The sequence below is a fragment of the Manis pentadactyla genome, chromosome 9 (genome assembly GCF_030020395.1).
Source record: "Manis pentadactyla isolate mManPen7 chromosome 9, mManPen7.hap1, whole genome shotgun sequence".
In the NCBI taxonomy this organism is placed as follows: Eukaryota; Metazoa; Chordata; class Mammalia; order Pholidota; family Manidae; genus Manis; species Manis pentadactyla.
Window position 1 is genome coordinate 97,012,151 of NC_080027.1, and position 18,707 is coordinate 97,030,857.

An 18,707-nucleotide genomic window follows, 5' to 3' on the forward strand; every position below is an offset into this window, starting at 1 on the left:
TAAGGTAAGAGATGTTAACTGAGGACCAGCTGTTCTCTTATTTACCATCCCCTCCCCTCTTAATGCCAAAAATGCTGGCTAAATCCTGGATGAAAGTAAGCCCTAAAACTGTCACTACCACTGCCATGGTATCATCATCTGAAGTACTAAATATATATATGCACACAGTGCTGGGCTAGATACGGAGATGGTAACTTTGACCATAGTTACTACTGCTTAGCATTTCCAAGGACCAGGACTGTGCTAACCATGTGACACATGCCATCACATCTAATCCTTACTTAATAAAATAGGGACTATTATCAATTGCCATTTTTAGGTTGAAGTAGACTGAAGCTTGGATAGGATTTTAAAAAAATGATTTCCAGTCACATAGCTACTTAGGCAATAGAGCTAGGACACAAATTCCTGCACTCGAGACCCAGCATTTTCAAAAGAATGAGCAGGCGCTGCCCATGCCATCTGTTAGAAAAGATGGGACACAGACGTTAGAAGAATTTCTGTGTTCTTAATGAGCAGTGCCTCACCTATTCTTTTGAGTAGTTCACACACTGTCTGTAATCATACTAAGTTCTAATTCAAAGGCCCCCTTTCCTTTTGAAGCAGAAAACTCTTTATTGGCTGCAACCCTTTGCACCAGCATTAGCCCTATGAATTGCCTGCACCCTCCTGGCGCTCCCAGTGGCCTCTCCCATGAACCCAGAGCACAATGGCCAGGGCTGGCCAGTCACCACATCCCAGTTAATTTGGGTTCTTATGTCTGCTTTGGTCTGACTTGGAACATTTCTAGCTTTGGCGGTTTTTGGGTCTTCCTGAGCTCCCCGAGCTCATCTCCCAGCACGTGTATTTCTTTTCACATACTGATCCGCATTTGTGGGTGATGTTATTAAGTGAAGTGCTGCTGACTTGCAGGCAGACTAAGAAAAGCGGTTTAGATGCTGGGTTTAGACGAGACTGGGTTTAGATGCTGCCTGGCAGGCCAGAGGTTTCTGCTAATGAAATGGGCCTGGAGGCCAGCTGCCATATCAGGGCCTGGCCAGTCGCTGTCACTGCTCTGGTGGTTATTTTGACGGTGGTTGTGGTTATGTGTGTAATTTGGCCTTGCCAGGAGCCAGCTCTGATTCTAACACTCCCTGGATCCCTCTCACGCCCTTTTCTCCCTGTCACCACCACCCAGCTGGAGAGTGAGCCATGCTCATGCCAAACAGGTGAGCTGCTCAGGGATGTGCTTCCACTGGCACCTTCCTTCAGGGACACCATCAGGTGTCAGTGAGCACAGCGGACCCCAGGCCAGGGGCAGTCACTCTTCCTCACAAAGTGGGCACCCTTACCTGTGCAACAGTCTGATTTGTTCTCTGGCTTCCCCCCAAGTATCGTACACCTTGTTGGAGGTCTGGGAACAGACGCTTGTGTGTAGCCATCAATCTGTCCCTCTGCATAGATTCAGCATGACAGCCGGGTGGGGAGTCCCCCATGAGAAGGACTCTGGCTTCTCATGACACTCTGCATCCCTTATCCTGATCCCCACATTCCATGAAGCACGTGTGGAAAATGAGATGTAAGGTGAGGAGGCTGATGAGCATTGGGGAGCTGAATCTTGCTGAGGAAGAAGTCAGGGCATCTAGCTGGCATTGGTGCATCCTTCAGTTTCAGATGTCCAAATTCTCCTTTCTGCCAGTGGCCGAATTAAGATTTGGCCAAATTGTCTTGCTCTTTCTTCTTCTGCAATTGCTGAGGTGAAAACAAATACCACTTCTCTGGGAGACATTTGAGTTCAAATACTTGAATGTTTAACTATGAATGAGAGTAATTGTATTTCTGGCTCAGCTCTACCAAGGCTTGCTGTTTATGTTTTGCTGTTTCTATTCAAAAAAAGGATTCATTTAATATTGACACCTGCCTTTGGGGATAGAAGTGATGTGAAGAATATTGAGATTCTTGAGAAAGCAAGGACACATGAGGAATGTGGCAGGGGGTGGAGAGGTTGGGAGGCAGGATTGTCAAGAGAAGGAAGGTAAATGCCATTGATCTGCGAGGCTGCCTGCTGTGGGAACAGAACATTGCATTCTCATAGTGCTCTGCTGTTCTGGGGCTCCCAGGACAGCATTTATGCAGGAAGAAAGTTTAGGAACACAGGAGAAAGAAACCTGCCTTAAATCTTATTGAGCTTGTCACTGGAGGCCTCTGGAAAAATAAACCAGGAGTAAACATGGACAGGAATTTGTGCAACACATGCTGGCCACTGCCTCCAGCTGTTGTTACCCTTCTGACAGACCCAGAGGCTTTGGAGGAACACACTCAAAGGACTCTTCAGGCTAAAATAACATGGAAAAAACAATAGCCCTGTCCTCAAAAGTGGCACCAGCATTTATTGCTGAGCATCCTGTCCCTCAGAGGATGAGATGGGACAGAAAGCAGTGAGGAACATCAGCCAGTGGCATGACTGGCTTGGGCACCAGTTCTTGCGTCCAGTCTCTCATGGGCAGCCCCACCTCGTGCACTGAAAGCCAGCTGCCAGCTTGCAAAATAAGCATGTTCCCTTGCCTGCTGGGGGTCTAACTCTGCTGGACCAGGTGCCTAGAGCCCAGCTGGAGTTTGCTTTTAGGTAGGTTTCTCTTGTTTTCTTGCTGATGAGCTGGGCTGATGGTTAAAAAAAATCCTTTGTATGTAATCATTATTTTCTTGGGACTTTAGGAGAAAGAGGAGTAGATTGTGTTGAGGCAGAGAACAGAGAATCTATTCTAATACCCTAAGGGAGAGTCAAGTAAAAGAAGGATATCCAGGTTATGGTTGACTCACAGTAAGTTCTTTAGCCAGATAGAACAAATACAGTTGGAGAACTACCCCAACCTTAGATCTGGAAGAATTTGTTTCACGACCATCGCATAATAGGTGAGAGCTCACTTAGACGAAATAAATGACAGACAGACTTACACCAACCTCGTTGCCTGGCTGTTGTGGCCTTGGTTGGACCCTTTTCACTCACCTATTTATTTCACAGGTATTTCTTGAAATACTATGTAGCAGGTACTATTCTAGACATGGTGGAATTAAATATGGAAAGAGAGAATATTTCCTCTGTGGAGCTGAAATAAAGAATATTTCCTCATAACTATCCAAGCTATAGTTCTACAAATAAAAACTATAGACAAGAAGATAGCTCCTAGAATGGAGCTATAGGAAAACGGGATAATGACAGGATCAGGTTTCACTTCAGTGAAATCATTTGTGGCGGGTGTTGGAGGTCAAGGCTAGAATGAGGGAGATGGCGGTGCTGTGAGATCTGCCAGAAGCATTTCAATGGCAGTGGCGTGGAGGGGAGGGAGAGCTCAAGTGCCTTTAGGAACTACCATTGGCCACATTTGGTGATTAGATTGGAGGGAGAAGGAGGAGACAGAGAAGGTTCTAGATTTCTCACCTGAGCACCTGAGTGGATAATGACATTATTTACTTCAGGGGTGACTGTCAGAGTAAGAATAGGCTTAGGAGCTAATAAAATTAATTTTGAATTGTCAGTTTGAAGAGTATTTATGCAGGAGATGTTTTCCAGGGAGCCTTGGGATACAAGGCTCAGCGTTCAGGAGAAAGGCCAGGGTGGGACAGAGACAGAGGACTCCCGGTCACCGGGATTGGGATGGCTGCTGAGGTCACTGGAATCCATGTAGGGGAGGCCACTGCCCCGAGGAACAGCGATTTGGTCATACTTTCCTAGGTGAGTTTCCACAAGATAGGCGAGCCAACCTAAGAGGGTCATTGGACCTCGAGAGACCCCAAGGAGATGTGGCAGGACACCCACCTTCCTGAAATGCCCCTAAGAGAGGTAGGACAGAGGACAGGATTGGAAGGCCGCTTTATGGAGTTTTCTTTGTCCCTTGGTAGCAGTCACTAATTGGGCTGATTTAGGTGTCTGGACATTAACTCCACTTATCCCTAACCTTCCTTCTAAGGAACTTTAACCAGCTTAAGTGTTTTCTTGAATTCCTCCTCATGGCAGATGTGGAGTAAAAATAATTTGTATTATTTTTGAAAGATGAGAATGTTCTGAGCATAGAACCCTTACCCTTGAAAGTTTAGGATGAGAAGGTTGCCCAAGCGCTAACAGCCCATTTTCCTATGAGCCGAAATAAAAATGAGGACTTTAAAAACAGAGGTTCAGCTTGTACATGGTGCCTGCTGTTGCTACGGGCCTGTTCCCGGCAGTCACAGGGCGAATCCAGACTGAACCATAAGAATGTCTTTGGAGCCTGCGACCTAGGTAGCACCCCACATGTTGTGCCTAATTTGTCCCTTCCCTGGGTCCAGAATTCTTTTGGTGTCGGCTGAGCTGGAGGGCACTCCCCTACTCCAGTCTCCTGGGGCCACTGCCATCGTTTGTTTCCATGTTAGGAAGCCTGAGTATGTGGGGGCCAGCCCCGATCCTGCAGCTGGCCTTCCCTTCCTGCTTACTACTCCTCTCTCTTGAAGCAGTATTCCCTTTATTGCAGCTCTTACAGAAACTGCAACTCATTCCTTTTTGAAGTTTTGAGTTGCATTAAAATATTTATAAAGTCTAGACATGCACTTGAAAGGAATTTTAGCTTCCAGAAATTGTATTGCTTGACTCACTGAGGCCTTTTGATGATAAGAACTCACAAAGGGTTTCAGATCAAGTTTTGCTTAATTTAGGGAACAACCCTGTGACGTCAGCTAGTAATCACATACTCATTGAAGGATCAACCTCAGCTCTTCCCCATGAGCCAACAGTGGCTCTTTGCTGCTTCCTGTGTTGATTACACTAGTAGTGGGCTCAGCTGCAGCCCTCATGGGTGGTTTTGTCGATACCTCAGAGATGAGGAGGGGAGCCCTGAGCACTGAGTGTGTGTGTGTGTGTGTGTGTTGATTGGTTCTAGACTAGAGGTGGCAGCAAAGGGACATGGCATTTGGCAGTCCAGGAACCAAGAAGGTCCCCTGGACTGTGAACTCACAGAAGACAGGTGCGATCCTTAGCTCCTTAGCCCAGTGCCAGGCCTGGAAACACACATTATTTGTTAAAGGTTAGAAGTTGAGCAGCAAATAGCAACAGGCTGAGTAAAGAAGTAAAGAAGGTACTGCTTCAAGGGGGAGTAGCAAAAACCCAGAAAAAAAGAGAGAAGGAACCCTCAGCATCAGATTCATGCCATTTCTGGGGAGTGGATGTGTCTATTCTGTTCCATTTGCAGGTATCAGTCCAATCCAGATGCTACAAGGATCTAAAATCAACCGTGCTGTGTGGATGGGACTGGTCTTACATCTGCCTCCTTACTGTGACACTTCTACCAGATGATTGGGTTCACAAAAATGTCCTAATTAAGCAATTAATTTGAGGCTTCTTGGAACCAAATCATTTGGTGCCTTGAAAGCATAAGCCTTGGGTTGCTGATTGCTTCTGAGCACCAGTCTCTGGTTTCTCTCACTGTCACTATTTATGTAGTAGATGTGGCAATAAATAAATGAATTATGAAATGACTAAAGGATAATATACCATGTGGTCACTCAAAATCACATTTTCAAATGGCATTTGTTGATAAGGGAAAATCCTCATCATGTAATGTTATGTGAAAAAGCAAGAAACTATATCTTGGCACATTAGGGGCCCCAAATCAATTCCTTTTGAGTAAATGGACATTTCCTAGATGAATGAGGTGAAAACCTTGTATATCTGTGCAAAAATGATAAATTTTTATTGAGCCATTGATAAATATGGCTCTTTGGCTCTTGAAGTGAAAAACCATAGGACTGGCAGTCCGGAAGTCTGCGTGCCGTCCAAGCTTGGAGCCCGCTTGGAGCCCAGTTTCCCTATCTGAAAGCTGAGGTGAGTGTCTGCTCTAGAGTGGTCCCCGTGGGGCTCTGAGCTGTGAGCCGACCCTGGACACAGCAGCTGCCATCAAGAACGTCTGACAATGGTTCGTATCACTTTGCCAGCCAGTCTTGATCAACCTTGACCTCCCTTTGTTTCCCGTCATTTTATAGGACTCTTCTGAGTTTCCATCTCCTGAGCCACTCCTTGCTGCTGCTGTGTAAAGAGGTCTCTTGATTTATTAATCAATTAATCAGTGCCTGCTGAGGAGCTTTTTAGGGTAATTAAACAGTGAAAAACAAAATGCTGGCGCCTATAATCAGGAACAACCTTCCTGCCGCTGATCTTCCTGCCCCCATGGCTGCCCCGCTCTGCCTCCCTCACCCACAGCTCATCAAACCCCTTGCAGTTATGAAGGGGCTTCTACCCATTAAAGCTGACAGCAAATATCAGAAGGGCTGGTTTTGTTCTAATGTCTTACAGGAAAATAAGCCTTGAAATGCCCCATCACTTATTTGCAAAAATTATTTAATCTCAAAAGCCTAACCTGGCCCCAAAGATGGCCTAATGGCTCTGTCCATGTATGCAGATACTGTAGTCCCATAGTTGTGCAGCCGGAAGGACCTTGCAACACAGGCCAGGGCCATGTGTGACAGAGGAGAGGTTCAGTGAAGCTAAGTTACCCAGAGCACCCAGCTCATTAGTAGCAGAACTAGACCCAGGACCCAAATATTGTGATGCCCACTTAACACTTGTAGTGTTTATTTCTCTGTGGAATTCTGCTTTCCTATAAAAATTATAGCAAAGTAAATGAAAGAAACCATCCTCACAAAATTCATATTCTAATTTCTTTCAGAGATGGGCTTCTCAGCCAAAGAGTTTTTAAAAAAATAGTTTTAGATGAAATTTGTGTGGGAAAAGTGTCTTAGACTATGAAGGAGATGTTTTTCTTTTAGTTGCTTAGGATATCAGATACACGCATGCAGGCGTGACCAGTTCACCATGGCACACGGTGAGCAGAGTGAGCCTGCAGAGGTTTGCTGGGCTGGGTCTCTGATCCAGAGTCTGTTTAGTTTGGTTTTCTTCCAGTGGCACATAGCACACAGCACTAACGAGGCTGGGATTGTCTTATAATAGGATCTCTATTCTGGGTCACAAGTAGCAAGCTTCTCCAGCCGTTACCAACTTTCCATGGGTCACAGGGGCCAGGTGGCCACATGCCTCCATCCAGAATGGCTGCAGTCGCCCAGCATGCCTGGGCAAACACTTTTGTCTACTTAATGAGCACCTTGGGAGGATCTATGTATGCCTCTAATTCTTTAGTGGACACAATGAAATCTGGAATCTTCTTATTTGACTGGCCTGGTGAAGAGAACACTTAGAACTTAGAAGTGTTTTTTGTTTTTTCCTTAAAGCCTCCGCTATAAAAATCTTACATTTGTTGTCTAATGTGTTTGTCAACTAGAGGCTCTTCTGCTAGTCTGTCTGCTCGTTTCTGTTGGATGTCAATTAAGCGCCAACTCTGGATACATCCAGGGCTTAACTCATAAGCCAGACATTGACTTATACTTACCAGACTTGAGTTATAGGCTCTCCTTTTTTTTCTGCTTGTGTGTTCTCTAGGACCCTGCTTTCTCGGCTGTGATTCACGACAAACTCCAGGTCCCCAACACCATCCGGAAGGCTTGGAACGACAGGGACAACCGCTGTGACATCTGTGCCACGCACCTGAACCAGCTGAAGCAGGAGGCCGTCCAGATGGTGCTGACCTTGGAGCAGGCAGCTGGCAGCGAGCACTACGATGGCTCACCTGGCTCACCCCCACTGCTCTCCAACATCCCCACCCTGGTGGGGCCTCGGCACGTGGGTGGGCTCCAGCAGCCCAGGGACTGGGCCTTTGTGCCTGCACCCTGCTCCTCATCCAGCTACACAGCCTTTGTCACCGCCAGGCACAGCAGCAAACCCAACAGCCTCGGGGTCAGCAGTGGGGCAGAGAAGAAGAGCGGGTCCCCGACCCACCAGGCCAAGGTCAGCCTCCAGATGGCCACCAGTCCCAGCAATGGGAACATCCTTAACTCAGTGGCAATCCAGACTCACCAGTATTTGGATGGCACCTGGTCCCTATCGAGAACCAACGGGGTCACCCTGTACCCCTACCAGGTAAGCAGCCTCTGAGCAGGAAGAACGGGGTTGGCTGGAGTCAGAGTCGATAAGTGCGCAGCAACTCCTTTTCCACTCCTGTCCTTCTGGGGACTCCCTAACCCAGAGCCTAATCTTTGCATGTGGGGCTTCTAGATGTTGCTGAATAAAGATAAAATATGCAGGGGACCAGAGGTCCACGATAGCACTGCTTCCATTGCCTGCACCATCTAAAGGAGGTGTAGGCTCCCTTCCTACCCTCTCCTACCTTGACAGACCATTACCCTTTTCGATATGCAACTCACCTTAAATACCACTGGGAATAGATTACCAAATGTGTTTTCCCCTTTTCATTCTTTCTTTTTTTTTATTAGTTTTATTTTGGTATCATTTATCTACAATTACATGAAGGACATTTTGTTTACTAGGCTCCCCCTTCACCAAGTCTCCCCCACATACCCGTTCACAGTCACTGTCCATCAGTGCAGTAAGTTGCTGTAAAATCACTACTTGTCTGCTCTGTGTCACACAGCCCTCCCTGTGCCCCCCCCCCACACTATACATGCTAATCGTAATGCACCCTTTCTTGTTTCCCACCCTTATCCCTCCCTTCCCACCCGTCCTCCCCAGTCCCTTTCCCTTTGATAACTGTTAGTCCAATTCTTAGGTTCTGTGCTTCTGCGGCTGTTTTGTTCCTTCAGTTTTCTTTTGTTCTTATACTCCACATATGAGTGAAATCATTTGGTACTTGTCTTTCTCCACCTGGCTTATTTCACTGAGCATAATGCCCTCTAGCTCCATCCATGTTGTTGCAAATGGTAGGATCTGTTTTTTTCTTATGGCTGAGTAATATTCCATTGTGTATATGTACCACATCTTCTTGATCCATTCATCTACTGATGGACATTTAGGTTGCTTCCATATCTTGGCTATTGTAAATAGTGCAGCGATAAACATAGGAGTGCATCTGTCTTTTTCAAACTGGAGTGCTGCATTCTTGGGGTAAATTCCTAGAAGTGGAATTCCTGGGTCAAATGGTATTTCTATTTTGAGCATTTTGAGGAACCTCCATACTGCTTTCCACAATGGTTGAACTAATTTACATTCCCACCAGCAGTGTAGTAGGGTTCCCCTTTCCCCACAACCTCGCCAGCATTTGTTGTTGTTTGTCTTTTGGATGGTAGCCATCCTTACTGGTGTGAGATGATATCTCATTGTGATTTTAATTTGCATTTCTCTTATGACAAGCAATGTGGAGCATCTTTTCATGTGTCTGTTGGCCATCTGAATTTCTTCTTTAGAGAACTGTCTATTTAGCTCCTCTGCCCATTTTTTAATTGGATTATTTGCTTTTTGTTTGTTGAGGTGTGTGAGCTCTTAATATATTTTGGATGTCAACCCTTTATCGGATCTGTCATTTATGAATATATTCTCCCATACTGTAGGACACCTTTTTGTTCTATTGATGATGTCCTTTGCTGTACAGAAGCTTCTCAACTTGATATAGTCCCATTTGTTCATTTTTGCTTTTGTTTCCCTTGCCCGGGGAGATATGTTCAAGAAGAGGTCACTCATGTTTATGTCTAAGAGATTTTTGCCTATGTTTTTTTCTAAGAGTTTTATGGTTTCATGACTTACATTCAAGTCTTTGATCCATTTTGAATTTACTTTTGTGTATGGGGTTAGACAGTGATCCAGTTTCATTCTCTTACATGTAGTTGTCCAGTTTTGCCAGCACCATCTGTTGAAGAGACTGTCATTTCCCCATTGTATGTCCATGGCCCCTTTATTGAATATTAGTTAACCATATATGTTTCAGTTAATGTTTGGAGTCTCTATTCTGTTCCATTGGTCTATGGCTCTGTTCTTGTGCCAGTACCAAATTGTCTTGATTACTTGGCTTTGTAGTAGAGCTTGAAGCTGGGGAGTGAGATCCCCCCCACTTTATTCTTCCTTCTCAGGATTGCTTTGGCTATTCGGGGTCTTTGGTGTTTCCATATGAATTTTTGAACTATTTGTTCCAGTTCATTGAAAAATGCTGTTGGTAATTTGATAGGGATTGCATCGAATCTGTATATTGCTTTGGGCAGGAGGGCCATTTTGATGATATTAATTCTTCCTAGCCAGGAGCATGGGATGAGTTTCCATTTGTTAGTGACTTCTTTAATTTCTCTTAAGAGTGTCTTATAGTTTTCAGGGTATAGGTCTTTCACTTCCTTGGTTAGGTTTATTCCTAGGTATTTGATTCTTTTTGATGCTATTGTGAATGGAGTTGTTTTCCTGATTTCTCTTTCTATTAGTTTATTGTTAGTGTATAGGAAAGCCACAGATTTCTGTGTGTTAATTTTGTATCCTGCAACTTTGCTGAATTCCGATATTAGCTCTAGTAGTTTCAGAATGGAGTCTTTAGGGTTTTTTATGTACAATATCATGTCATCTGCAAATAGTGACAGTTTCACTTCTTCTTTACCAATCTGGATTCCTTGTATTTCTTTGTTTTGTCTAATCGCCATGGCTAGGACCTCCAGTACCACATTGAATAACAATGGGGAGAGTGGGCATCCCTGTCTTGTTCCCGATCGCAGAGAAAAAGCTTTCAGCTTCTCACTGTTCAGTATGATGTTGGCTGTGGGTTTATCATAGATGGCCTTTATTTTGTTGAGGTACTTGCCCTCTATACCCATTTTGTTGAGAGTTTTTATCATGAATGGATGTTGAATTTTGTTGAGTGCTTTTTCAGCATCTATGGAGATGATCATGTGGTTTTTGTCTTTCTTTTTGTTGATGTGGTGGATGATGTTGACGGATTTTTGAATGTTGTACCATCCTTGCATCCCTGGGATGAATCCCACTTGGTCATGGTGTATGATCCTTTTGATGTATTTTTGAATTCGGTTTGCTAATATTTTGTTGAGTATTTTTGCATCTGCGTTCATCAGGGATATTGGTCTGTAGTTTTCTTTTTTGGTGGGGTCTTTGCCTGGTTTTGGTATTAGGGTGATATTGGCTTCATAGAATGAGTTTGGGAGTATTCCTTCCTCTTCCATTTTTTGGAAAACTCTAAGGAGAATGGGTATTATATCTTCTCTGTGTGTCTGATAAAATTCCGAGGTAAATCCACCTGGCCCGGGGGTTTTGTTCTTTGGTAGTTTTTTGATTACCGCTTCAATTTCGTTGCTGGTAATTGGTCTGTTTAGATTTTCTGTTTCTTTCTGGGTCAGTCTTGGAAGGTTGTATTTTTCTAGGAAGTTGTCCATTCCTTCTAGGTTTCCCAGCTTGTTAGCATATCGGTTTTCATAGTACTCTCTAATAATTCTTTGTATTTCTGTGGGGTCCGTCGTGATTTTTCCTTTCTCGTTTCTGATTCTGTTTATGTGTGTTGACTCTCTTTTCCTCTTAATAAGTCTGGCTAGAGGCTTATCTACTTTGTTTATTTTCTCAAAGAACCAGCTCTTGGTTTCATTGATTTTTGCTATTGTTTTATTCTTCTCAATTTTATTTATTTCTTCTCTGATCTTTATTATGTCCCTCCTTCTGCTGACCTTAGGCCTCATTTGTTCTTCTTTTTCCAATTTCGATAGTTGTGACATTAGACCATTCATTTGGGATTGTTCTTCCTTCTTTAAATATGCCTGGTTTGCTATATACTTTGCTCTTAAGACTGCTTTTGCTGTGTCCCACAGCAGTTGGGGCTTACTGTTGTTGTTGTCGTTTGTTTCCATATATTGCTGGATCTCCATTTTAATTTGGTCATTTATCCATTGATTATTTAAGAGCATGTTGTTAAGCCTCCATGTGTTTGTGAGCCTTTTTTGCTTTCTCTGTATAATTTATTTCTAGTTTTATGCCTTTGTGGTCTGAAAAGTTGGTTGGTAGGATTTCAATCTTTTGGAATTTACTGAGGCTCTTTTTGTGGCCGAGTATGTGGTCTATTCTGGAGAATGTTCCATGTCCACTTGAGAAGAATGTGTATCCTGTTGCTTTTGGATGTAGAGTTCTGTAGATGTCTATTAGGTCCATCTGTTCTAGTGTGTTGTTCAGTGCCTCTGTGTCCTTACTTAGTCTGGTGGATCTGTCCTTTGGAGTGAGTGGTGTGTTGAAGTCTCCCAAAATGAAAGCGTTGCATTCTATTTCCTCCTTTAATTCTGCTGGTATTTGTTTCACATATGTTGGTGCTCCTGTATTGGGTGCATATATATTTATAATGGTTATATCCTCTTGTTGGACTGAGCCCTTTATCATTATGTAATGTCCTTCTTTGTCTTTTGTTACTTTCTTTATTTTGAAGTCTGTTTCGTCTGATACCAGAATTGCAACACCTGATTTCTTCTCTGTTGTTTGCATGAAATATCTTTTTCCATCCCTTGACTGTAAGTCTGTGCATGTCTTTGGGTTTGAGGTGAGTCTCTTGTAAGCAGCATATGGATGGGTCTTGCTTTTTATCCATTCTATTACTCTGTGTCTTTTTATTGGTGCATTCAGTCCATTTACATTTAGGGTGATTATTGAAAGGTATGTACTTATTGCCATTGCAGACTTTAAGTTTGTGGTTACCAAAGGTTCAAGGTTAGCTTCTTTACTATCTTACTGTCTAACTTAACTCGCTTATTGAGCTGTTATAAACATGGTCTGATGATTCTTTATTTCTCTCCCTTCTTGTTCCTCCTCCTCCCTTCTTCATATGTTGGCTGTTTTGTTCTGTGATCTTTTTAGGAGTGCTCCCATCTAGAGCAGTCCCTGTAAAATGCCCTGTAGAGGTGGTTTGTGGGAGGCAAATTCCCTCAACTTTTGCTTGTCTGTGAATTGTTTAATCCTTCCTTCTTATTTAAATGATAATTGTGCTGGATACAGTATCCTTGGTTCAAGGCCCTTCTGTTTCATTGCATTAAGTATATCATGCCATTCTCTTCTGGCCTGTAGGGTTTCTGTGGAGAAGTCTGATGATAGTCTGATGGGTTTTCCTTTGTAGGTTACCTTTTTTTCTCTCTGGCTGCCTTTAATACTTTGTCCTTGTCTTTGATCTTTGCCATTTTAATTATTATGTGTGTTGGCGTTGCCCTCCTTGGATCCCTTGTCTTGGGAGTTCTGTGTACCTCTGTGGTCCGAGAGGCCATTTCCTCCCCTTGTTTGGGGAAGTTTTCAGCAATTATTTCTTCAAAGACACTTTCTATCCCTTTTCACTCTCTTCTTCTTCTAGTACCCCTTTAATGCGGATATTGTTCCATTCAGTTGGTCACACAGTTCTCTTAAAATTCTTTCATTCCTGGAGATCCTTTTATCTCTCTCTGCATCAGCATCTCTGCATTCCTGTTCTCTGTTTTCTAGTCCATTAATGGTCTCTTGCATCTCATCCATTCTGTTTTGAAGTCTTTCCAGAGATTGTTTTATTTCTGTATTCTCCCTCCTTCGTTCTTGCATGTTTCTCTGCAAGTCCATCAGCATGGTTATGACTTTTGTTTTGAATTCTTTTTCAGGAAGATTGGTTAAATCTATCTCCCCAGGTTCCTTCTCAGGGGAAGATGTAGCAGATGCCGAAGCTGTCTGGGTTAGTCTTGTCTGGATCAAATTTTTTTGCCTTTTCATGTTGATAGGTGCAGTGGAGTGCTATTGACGGGTCTATCAGCTGGGAGAGTCAAGACTCTTTCCACTTGGCTCCTGGCCTTTCTTTACTGGGACAACTGCGACCCCTAGTGGCTTGTATTGGGTAATTGCGTGTAGACTGGGTCTCTGTATCTTGCCAGGCCGGTATGGAGGAAGCTCCCTTGCTGAGGGCATGGCCAGCCTCCAGCTGCTGCTCTGCCATGGCAGGGCCCCGGAGGGGTAACGGATGGGGGGCTGTTTGGCTGTTTACCTCCGTGAGGGGTCTCAGAGCTGTTGCCCAGGGGGTTAGTGTGCCTGGAGTTCCCTGGAATTTCCAGCTGCTGGACTGTGACCCGGGATGCTTCCGTCCAGCTGTGGGGTCCCTGTCCCCTTAAGACTTTCAAAAAGCACTCGCTTTTCTTTGTCAGAGGGGCGCTGGCTTCGGGACCCACTCACAGGTCTTACTGTCCTGTTTCCCTACTATCCAGCACCCCACGCATGCACTGTGTCTGCGCTCCGGTGCGGATGGCTGGGGCTGGGTGTTTAGCAGTCCTGGGCTCCCTCTCCCTCCCCGCTCCGACTCCTCTCCTCTCGCCAGGAGCTGGGGTGAGGGGCCTCGGTCCCGCCGGGCCGGGGCTTGTATCTTACCCCTTTCACCAGGTGCTGGGCTCTCGCAGGTGTGGATGTAGTCTGGCTGTTGTCCTGTGTCTTCTGGTCTCTCTTTTAGGATTAGTTGTATTTGTTGTATTTTCAAAAATATATATGTTTTTGGGAGGAGATTCCCACTGTCCTACTCATGCCGCCATCTTGGCTCCGCCCCTGGAGTTCTGTTTTCCCCTTTTCTTATTTTCACAGTTATTTGAATTAACATTTATTCCCAAGTTTCCCTATAGAAACGAGTGAGTGGGTCTTAAATCAGTGAAGGAATCTAAAAAAATTGTCTTAATTTTTCTTGGGTGAGTTTTGTGTTGGGTGAGGGCTGGGCTTACCTTTTAGGTCCTGTGGCCCCTGTGTTAGTCATGAGGGGAGCAGCAGAAAACACTGCCCATCCCTGTGGAGTGCAGAGGTGGCTTTGGTCATGGAGTGTGTCAGTCAGGAAAGCTAACTGGTATAACAGATGATCTCAGGCCGTTTCCTACTCGTGTCCCCGTTACACTGGGTGTTCGGCGGGGGGCCTTCAATCATTATGCAGAGACTCAGGCTCTGCTGTCACTTTCCAGGGGCTTCAGAGCCTTCCACCAGATCAGTACAACCAGCTAGGCAACGAGGGAAGGGAGAGCCTGCAGGCTCTCACGGGGGACTTGGTGGCCCAGCCTGGAAGGGGCATGCATAACTTCCATCCACATTCCAGGAGCAAGAATCCAGTCTCCTTCCCCACCTACCACGGGGGAGGTTGGGAGAGCCAACCTGTCCGTGGGCCCAGGAGGAAAAAGAAACAAGTTGAGTGAACACATAGCATAGTTTCTGTTACGTGGGGCAAAAGGTAGAGGGAAGCATAAAATGATTAAATGTGTCTGATAAAATTCCTGGTGACTTCTCTAGAGTGGAAGAGGGAATATAGATTTTTTCTGTTGATATCTTGAAAGAAAGTGGGGAGTATGGATCATTATCTTAAGAAATTAGTGTTCTTGACCTGCCAAACTTTTCATTTACTGGTATCTTTGTAGTTTACAAAATACAGTACACACATCATTTTATTTAACCCCACAATGGGCCTGTGAGGTAGGCAGGGCAGATGTTACATCTTTCTTTTACAGATGGGGAGCATGGTTCTTAGGGAAACTGAATGATCTGTGGCCACACAGTCAGTGACAGGATCAGCACCAGCTCTCCCCTGCCCAGGGCAATGGGCTTCCCTACGGCAGAGCAATCTCTGGTCCACATCTTTACCATATATGGCTCCTTTTCAGACAGGACATACCAGAGAAATGGACTTCTATTTTGACCTGCAGGGGCCTAGCTGTCACTTTACCCTCAGTGGAATTTTCTGGGTGTTTGGAATTTGTGGATGTAAAGAAGAACCCTGTCTGGGCCTTCACAGACTGATGCTTGCCCATAACCATGTAGGGCAGGAACACGCATCTTCTTTCTGTTGTTGAATACCATGCTTCTTTTGTTTGCAATTTTAAAATACAGCATTTTGAAAATTATAGAGGTGTCTGTTGCAAAATAAAAGAAATATGAAAAGTATAAATAACTTGTAGAAAATCAATATCACCCAGAAATAGACTATGTAACATTTGAGTATATTTCCTCCCAGTATTTTATACACACATACAATTTGTAAAATTGTGATTATGTTCAATTCTGTGATCTGCTTTTCACTTAATATACTGGGTGCATTTTCCCATTGGCATTATGTATTTTTCTAGAATGTGGTCCTTAGTAGTAGCATAATATTCCATTAGATGACCACTATCCATTATACAAGGATGTCCTAATTTATAGAACCAAAGCACCAATTACCAGAGTTTTTGCTTCTATAGATAAAATGCTCTGGTGCACACGCTTCTACCTAGGTCATGTTTTTCAATCCAGCCCAGGTTGTGCCAGCCACATACTCATGTTACACAGACAACTCACGCTCCACCTTTGTGGGCCCCAGAGCACTTGTAACGCATGTCAGGTGCTGGTTAGAAGACTCAGCTGCTGCACAGTGCCGGTGAGCAAGCACACAGGGATTTGGGACTGGTGCTTTCTCGTAAAATATTGAAGGTGTGGGGAAGTGTGGGTGAGACAGGGAAAACTGATTGAGAGGCAGGTTAGGGATTGACAGTGCATTTCTTTTATTTGTGCAGTAAGTCTTTCTGCTCCTCCTCTTTTTCTCCTAACTCAGATGAAAAAGAATTTCTTGTACGATAGTAAGTGTTTGTTAAGCTTTAACCGAGTGCCAGGCACAATGCTTGGTGTTTGGTGGGGCTCCTGCCTTGGGCTGGAAACCCACATTCCTGTCCTGCCGTCCTTAGGAGAAGAGGCAGCTGGACTGCACATTATAAGCCAGGGAGGTGAGTGCAAAGGTGCAGAGGCACATGCTGCTTTCTTTGCAAGTGCACAGAAGAGCTCACAGTCCAGACGGGGCAGGGGTGGGTCAGTGTGGCCTAAAGCCATATTCATAGTTGATGCATGTAAGCCATAACTTGAGATTATCCTGGGAAAATTTGATTGTTTTTGTCCAACTCCAAAACAGACTGATTCATGCATTTCCCCTGAGTAATAGTTAAAGGGACCACAGGAAATCTCTCTGGGATAAAGGGATTTGGTGCCTGGCTGTGAATCTGTGTCACCCTGTTGCCCTAGGATGGGGGCTCTGGGTCTGGCCAGACTGAATGTCTCCTGCTGTGGACATCTCCCTGCAGTAAATATTCTGCAGTTCACAGGCTAGCCAGCTCAGCAGAGATGGTTGATTGCTCTGGAAGCTGACCTCACTTGTCCTGCTATCCCACACTCCTGCTTCCCTCCCCAAAGAGCAGACAGCTCTGGATCTGTGCCAGAGCTGTTTCCTGGGCAGAGAAACGTCTAGACTCTGTCACGACTGAGGTTCTGCTCTACACCCAGAGACCCGGAGCCTTCAGATGCATGAGAGAGGACACTGACTCTCTGGCACTGCGGTGAGAGGCAATGACAAAGCTGAGGACAGACTTCCCAACAGTGAGCAGGGTAAAACTGTTGCATAGTTAACACAAAGGTCCCTCGGATCTCTCAGGCCCCTTGTTGTCCCCACCACTTGTCTAAAGCCTGTAACAATCTTTGATTGTCTTTCAAAGAAAGTCTTTCTTCTGTTAGCTTGCAGACATAGAACACAATCTAGACACATACGTGGAAAGCAGAAAATGCTCTTAAACCTCCATCTGACCACATGAACACTGACTTTGAGGAGACATTTCTGGATTAGTTCCTTGTCTCAACCACAGATAAATTACCTCTCTGAATGGCAGCTGCATTTGACATTCATTATAGTAAGTAATTGCAGGACAGACTGTCCACATAACACTCAGTTATAGGATTCTGACCCAGAATCACAGATGCCAGTTGTAGAATGGTAACTGCCCTTCGCATCAGGCGGGAGGTTTGGAGACGGTCCTACCTAGGTCAAGGCCATGGCTCCACCAGTTGATGAACCTCAGGTGAGCAGCTTCACATCTATTAACACCTATTTCCTTACCTGTGAAATCTCTACCCTGTAGGGTTACAAATAGAAAATGATTAAGAGAATAATGAAAACATTTTGTAAACTATAAGGTAGAGATACCAATATTAGCTGTGTTTCAGCCCTCATTTGCCAGAGGAGGAACCTGAGGCTGAGAGAAATGAGGTTTCTTTTGTTCAGTTTCCTGAATCATAGTCTGATCTTTTTTGCTGGCTTATAATATAGAGAACATGGATCCCTTTGTTCTCATATTTCTCACAGCAGCCAGCATGTGCAGAAGTGGCTGCTAGCTAGAGAAAATGTCAAGCCCAGGGAAACAGAAGAGGTGTTTCCATGACTGGCCCTAGATTTAGGAAAAAATTCCAGGCCAAAAGACCTCTCTCCAGATCACAGGGTCTTTGGTAGAAACCACCAGGCTAACCTTTATCTGAAGTATCTTAATGATACTCAAGAAATTCTTGGTTGCAAAGAAAAGAATCCAGAAGCCATTTTGCTGCCACACTCAATACAGGGACCTTTGGAAGGGTGGGAGAATTTTATTTCACAGGACTTTGATGGATTGAACATATCGAGAAAATTCAAGATATTAGGTTAATACGTAAGTCATGAATCCATAATGGATCGTCAATGTGATGAAGTATTTAATGTACATTTCTTGAGTTAAAGGAAAACGTACTTGACAAAAATTATCCAGCTTCCTCAAAAAGCATCTATTGGGCTTAGTGTCAGAGATGATGCTAGACTGAACCCTGGCTGAAGTCAAGGTGGGACTATCTCTGTTTTATCTTTAGTTATTAATTGTGCCCAGGAAGCTCACGCACTGTTGAAGTTTACATCCTGAGATAAGGGCAAGAGTGAGGCAAAGAGCACCAATCTGCCGAGCTATCAGGGCCTCGAAGTATCTCCTTGCTCTGCAGAGATCAGATGCCGTGGGAGGACTGGTGTTGGCCCTTTTATGGAGGACTTCCAAGGGCCGCTGTAAGAGGAAGGCAAGACTCTGAGGCTTGCAGCCTCGCCAGCACCCTG

At 44.5% G+C, this 18,707-nt stretch overlaps 1 protein-coding gene across 2 annotated transcripts in view; it reads left to right on the plus strand.

Moving 5' to 3' along the window:
* KIF26B (kinesin family member 26B) overlaps window positions 1-18,707 on the plus strand; it is a 453,264-nt gene that overhangs the window by 167,573 nt on the left and 266,984 nt on the right. For both annotated transcript variants that reach the window (XM_057507852.1, XM_057507851.1), the window contains exon 3: window positions 7,439-7,975. In XM_057507852.1, the coding sequence (XP_057363835.1) occupies window positions 7,439-7,975 (537 nt within the window). The remainder of the gene's footprint in view (window positions 1-7,438; window positions 7,976-18,707) is intronic.